Raw genomic sequence first — 6,000 nt, forward strand, 5'->3', positions numbered from 1 at the left:
TTAACTTACTATCATTTATCATGTGAGCATAGTCGTTAGCAAGAGGTCAGGTCAAATCTCCTCTGATTTAATACTCATCAATTTCATTATTTTAGATAGATGCGTCCTAGTTAGATTTGAGAATTAGTACATGACTAATTAATGACATATGGGAGATATCATATTCTCCATATATCCTATAAATATTTCTATATCATGTGTATTTATAAAAGGAAAACCATGCTTGTGCAGAGTGTGTAGTGTGTAGTAAAGTCGGGCAGGGTTCAGGCGAATATTTACAAATGATGTTGCCTACTTGACATGCTTCACTTCGCTGTTAATATCCTAACCAATCTACAGTTTCCTTGCTATGTCACCTTTTGGTTTGTTGTCAAAGTGACATAAGAAAATGGACATGGCAGTGTTAAAATATTTCAGCAGCAGCACATTAACTGCGTCGAGCAGAGGCCGTGTTCAGACATAAAACACAGAATGGTTCAGGTCAGCCTTGGTTACAGTGGCACTTCAAGGTGGGACCAGGGGTGCCATGGCCACCCTGATACAATTTGCTAGGACCCTTATCGGACCCACTGGTGAAAAAAAATTGAGGCCAGCATTACTGTCTTTAAGAGGCTGTGGCTTGTTTTTTTAAGCTGGGTAGCAAAGGTACTAGTACCTAAGGCAGTGGTTCCCAACTGCTGGGTCACGAACCAAAAGTGGGTCACAGGTCCATTCTGAATGGACGTGTCAAGTTTGTACAAAAACACACTTTATTTTAAAGTGTGGTCAATTTTTGGTACAGAGCTTTCATTTTGAAGTGCTGTTTCCTGCTTTAGATGCAGTGCCTAACGAACAGCTACTTGACAGAGACAGCAAACTAGCTCGACAACATGGCCAAACACAAGAATGATGCTGAATATATGAAACCTTGTGGTGGTCTGGAGCCCGTGGCTGATCCAGTTGGGAACCACTGACTTAAGGCATTTATTCTGCATCACTTGTTGGGAAGGGGGTTGAATAATGCTCCAAATTTAGGCTAACTTTTGGCAAAGTAACAACTTGCACAGCCATTTTCAAAGGGGACCCTTGAACTCTTACCACAAGATATCTGAATGAAATGGGATATCTGGGTACCCACGAGTCTCCCCTAAACTTGAGAAGGCTCTGTTACCACTCTCGGACTCGGCTCAGATTTGGACAGAAAAATGTGTCCCAAGCTGTGTTCTAATGCAGACTCATTTGAAATTCAATTTGATTTTCTGTGTTTGTTTTTTTTTATCCCCACACAGTCCAATCTGGGCAGCGGCCCGCAGCGGCAGTGCGAGGATCAGCTCCCCCGGGGTCCCCTCGCCGTGTGGCCCCCCTGAGGCTGCAGCAGGAACAGCAGGAGAGCCTGCAGAGAGAGAAAGAGGAGGCTCAACAGAAAGAGAAAGAAAGGCAAGCGGAGGAAAGAGAAAAAGAAGAGCAAAGAGAGGAGGTGAGTCGTTGGGGGAAAAAAATCTGCAGCGCCACTTTTTTTTCATTTGCACTATTGTATTCTATTGTATTCATTGTTACTTTTAGGTTCAGAGGCTGCAGGGACGCTGTGAGCAGCAGGAGAGGCAGCTGGGAGCTCTACGAGAGGAACTGAGGAAGACCTCCTTGGGTTTGGAAGCCTTTATTATCACCACTCAGCATTACTGCCTCAAGGTAGCCATATTTAATGATACTATACGTACACTCAATAAAGTGAATATTGTCTTTAGGCTATCCTGTACTAGAGCACCTGCCCATACAGAGATTTAGTGTTATTTTGTACCAACTGTAGCTTTCCTAAAATGGCAAATTAGTCCTTGGTGTACGGTGCAAATCATCATCAACATTTGTGGGTTTCCCCCACAATCTAAACTGTAATAACAGCATGATCTGAGGTCTATGTAGGTAGACAACAGTGCCCAACCTTTCCATTCACTCAGGGAAAACATATGCTCTCACGCACATGAACTCAAGATCACATACACTATTTAACATCAGGAGGTGATATTCACAGCATGGTCCAAGAGCAGCTGGATGAGCAAGAGTGATTGCGACTGTGGGAAGGGTCCTCCAGAGTTCAGTGTGTCACTGAGCAGGTTTCATCCAGCTCTGTGTGTCTGATGGAATGATTTAGCCTCTGAGGTGTGATAGCTGTAATACTGCTGCCAGACTGTCGAGGGACTGTCTGGCTTCTTTATGGTCACTGTCTGAGTGCTGCAATCACCAGCCCACAGTGCAGATATAGCATAAGACAAGAATGGTTTAAGTGTGAACTGTATTTGAGGGGGTTTGAGCTCCCTCTACTGGCATTAGTCAGACACAACAGCTACTGTAAAGCTATGGACAACAGCATGGAGGGTGCTGCACATGCATAAGTTTATTCATATCAATTAGTGAGACTGACAGTAATGTTTTTCATAAACAGCTCATGCAGCTTACATTCAGCTTAACCATGTTGTCTATCAGTATGTCTCCAGGTTTCTTATGTTTTATTATTTTCACTTAATATTTCTTTATGCTATGTCTTTTTATAAACATGAATACAAGGAAACATTGAGCATAATGAGAAAGTGGGCAAAGGCTTTCTTTTTACCATAAGCATATCTTAATATGTCAGCATGCTTAACTAAGTTGATGAACATGGTAAACAATATCTGCTAAATATTAACATGTTAGCATTGGTGTTATGGTGAGTATATTAACATGCTGATGAGCACATTTAGCTTGAAGCTCCACTGTGCCTAAAACCTAACAGGGTTCTTAGTCTTGTTACATTAGACAGCAGTTAACCAGCTGTTTCACTGTTTGCATCTGTGCTCCAGAATCAACCGGATAACTGGTACTGGCATGTGCACAGTGTTAAAATGTTATTTATATCCAATTTTTCAGAATAAAACTACAGAGGAAAATCAAAGGAAATTGTCCATGGAAATACAGAAAATCCGAGAGGAAATGGGTGAGTGAGGATCAAGATTTGATAAAACAAATTAAACACTTGATCAGTCAAATCTAGTAACCAGTGGGAGTTTTTTTTTACAGCCAACATTTGGAATGGATAGTAGGAAAAGCACAGGTGTTAAAATAACACTAATGATGGCACATTGGTGATTTGAAGAAGTAATTTGCTCTGACAGAGTTTGAAATATTCAGGGAGCACTGTTTAATTCTGCTTGTTTTATTTTATAGAGAGTGATGAATCATACTCTGAATAATAAAAAAAACATTAAATGAATTCCCATTTGGAAGTTTTATTTTTAAAAATTATCTAGCTGAAATGAAAGTGAATTAACACTGACCCCGGTTTGTATAGTCATAGGGGTACAGTAAAACTTTAAATATTCTGCACTCTAATAAGATAACATCATGAGATTCACTCTGCTACATCCACAGCATCCAACTCAGCGCGATGGGAGAGACTCCATCGGGAGAAGACGGCGCTTGAGGTGGCGTTTGAACGAGAGCTGCAGGAGCTGCAGCTGCAGCAGGAAGCGGAGTTGGCTGCTGTGGAGGAGGGGCTCAGGAAGTGTCACTCAGCGGAGGCAGAACACTTAAGGGAGGAGCATCGATCCGAGATGGAGGAGCTGAGGACTCAGCAACAGGAGCAGGTGAGAGAAAGGCATCATGGGAGATGTGTCAAATTATCACATGAAATCTGATCAGTCAGTAATGTGCACGTATTTGTATGCATTAGGTGGAGGAGATGACTGCCAACCACCGGGCAGCCATTCAGGAGCTCAGAGACATGCATAACATCACCATGGCAACACTGCATGAGGAGCACGCCCGTACCATGAGAGGTGTGATTCTTAGACCTCGTTTAAGAAACACAATATGACACCAGCACAGCTAGAAACAACATCAAGTGTCTTTTTCTTCTCAATCTGTGTGTAGACCTAAGAAAAGCCCACGAGCAACAAAAGATGCTTCTGGAGGAGGATTTTGAGAAACTCAGGCTTTCTTTGCAGGTTTGTTGTCATAAAACTGATCCTTAATGATTCATTGGCTGATACACACTGATATGTACTGTAATGATGTAAATAATTGTGCTTGTGCGTGCTGATGTTCAGGATCAAGTGGATACCCTCACATTTCAAAACCAGAGTCTGAGGGACAAAGCCAAACGCTTTGAGGAGGCTTTGAGGAGGAGCACAGACGAACAGATAGTCGTGAGTTCACCTACTGTATAAGAAAATACACAGACACTGTTATCTTTCTTAACCCCACTGATCACTTTTTATCTTTCATTTCTCTTGTTCTTGTCTTTTTCTTTTTGCGTGTGCACATGTGTCTATCACAGGATGCTCTGGCTCCATACCAGCACATTGAGCAGGATCTGAAGAGCTTGAAGGAGGTTGTGGAAATGAAGAACCAGCAGATACACCAGCAGGAGAAAAAGATCTCTGATCTGGAGAAAGTGGTAGGCTCAAATAAGCTATCTGAACAAACAAACACATGCACACTGGTCTGGATAGGCATGATGTGGTGAATGAAGATTACACTGTGGTTGTATTCTACTTTTGAGCAGGCCCAAAAGAATGTGTTCCTTGAGGAGAAGGTGCAGGTTCTGCAGCAGCAGAATGAAGATCTGAGGGCTCAGATTGAAAACAACTTAACCCTGTCCAGGTAAGACACATTCAGTCATCATTATTATCGTTATGTTGATGCCCCAGGTTTTTTTGTATGTGTCTGAAACCGCAAGTCACTGCCCAAGCGTCGGATTTTGACGACTTTGGAGTGAGACCGAGTTGAGTTTTGCAGTTGTTAAACAAAGACCACCCCTTTACTCCAATGCATCAAGATTTTTTTAAATTATTAGATTCTTAGTTTTCTGTAGAGACATGTGGGAAAAACAAAATTTTCTCAGCAAAATCAACGGAGGGGGAGTGATTGATATACAAATTATCCTTTTGTAGGTGAGGTATTCCTTTAACTTTAATGCTGTATGCTGATGCTGTAACATTAAGTCTATCTCTACTGCTTATGTAGCACATGCTACTTTCTGCTACAGTCAGCTTCCTCTGTGCTGATTTTCCTGCAGGCAACTGTCAGAGGAGAACGCCAACCTCCATGATTCAGTGGAAAAGGAGAGCACTGAGAAGAAGCGGCTGAGTCGGAACAACGAGGAGCTTCTGTGGCGCCTCCAGACCAGCCCCCTCATGTCCCCTGCCTCCTCCCCACTGCACCGCTCCTTCTCCACCTCCCCCGTCCCCTCATCCCCATTCTTCTCCTCCTCACCTGTCGCAGGGTGCGACTCCCCCACCCACTGCCAGGGCTGTCTTCAGCAGGCTCAGTACTGCTCCCCCTCTCACAGAGCCAACACCAATCAAAATCTCTCCCCTGGACCAGGCACACCCACTCACAGGGCAGCGAGCAATCAGAATTACTCCCCTGGCCCAGCGACGCCTACTCACAGAGTGCCAGCCAATCGCTGTAACTCAGCTGCTTGTCTCAGTTCCTTGCAGAGATAAGCTCATATCTCTCTCTCTCTGTTTCATTTTCTTAACTGATTCATTCTCTCTCATTTCCATCATTCTCTGCTTTTCTCCTCCCTCTCTGAATGGCATTGAAGTGTCAACACACCAAGGTTACAGAGTTACTTCTCAAACTTCTACAGCTGGTGGTGTCCCAACTTACACACAGATAACTATTGTAATGAGAAAAAGGATGCAGATGACTGTGGCTCAGTTCTCTGTCCTCCCAACTTGTATAAACACAGAATCTTGAAATGCAGACTGTACATAGTGTATGATAGTGACACAGGCAGTGTTGACATGTAGTGAAACCTCCCTGTATGGGTAGTTATGAGTCCCGCACAGACAGAAAGAGTACAGATGGAAAGTAGCACACTCTTGTCACCTGAACACAATACTCTGATGTGTTAGGAAAAAAAAAAACATGCTCACGTCCTCAATAAAATAAGCTATACTCTCTCTCACACTGGGATTAGTTTCTCATAGTCAATTCTTTTTTTCTTTTCTTTTTTTCATCTGAAAAATATCCCCAACA

The 6,000-nt window shown here is 43.0% G+C and overlaps 1 protein-coding gene across 2 annotated transcripts in view; it reads left to right on the forward strand.

Annotated features, from left to right (window-relative positions):
• The window catches only part of mtus2a (microtubule associated tumor suppressor candidate 2a), a 44,695-nt gene extending 38,695 nt beyond the window's left edge, over nt 1–6,000 (forward strand). The window contains exons 7-16 of one of the 2 annotated variants that reach the window (XM_078172472.1): nt 1,269–1,456; nt 1,543–1,668; nt 2,884–2,950; nt 3,385–3,599; nt 3,686–3,791; nt 3,886–3,959; nt 4,062–4,160; nt 4,292–4,411; nt 4,517–4,617; nt 5,033–6,000. In XM_078172472.1, the coding sequence (XP_078028598.1) occupies nt 1,269–1,456; nt 1,543–1,668; nt 2,884–2,950; nt 3,385–3,599; nt 3,686–3,791; nt 3,886–3,959; nt 4,062–4,160; nt 4,292–4,411; nt 4,517–4,617; nt 5,033–5,462 (1,526 nt within the window). In that variant the 3' untranslated portion in view covers nt 5,463–6,000. The remainder of the gene's footprint in view (nt 1–1,268; nt 1,457–1,542; nt 1,669–2,883; nt 2,951–3,384; nt 3,600–3,685; nt 3,792–3,885; nt 3,960–4,061; nt 4,161–4,291; nt 4,412–4,516; nt 4,618–5,032) is intronic. The other variant, XM_033649221.2, reaches the window with a different exon arrangement.

Source organism: Epinephelus lanceolatus, chromosome 11 (genome assembly GCF_041903045.1).
Source record: "Epinephelus lanceolatus isolate andai-2023 chromosome 11, ASM4190304v1, whole genome shotgun sequence".
In the NCBI taxonomy this organism is placed as follows: Eukaryota; Metazoa; Chordata; class Actinopteri; order Perciformes; family Serranidae; genus Epinephelus; species Epinephelus lanceolatus.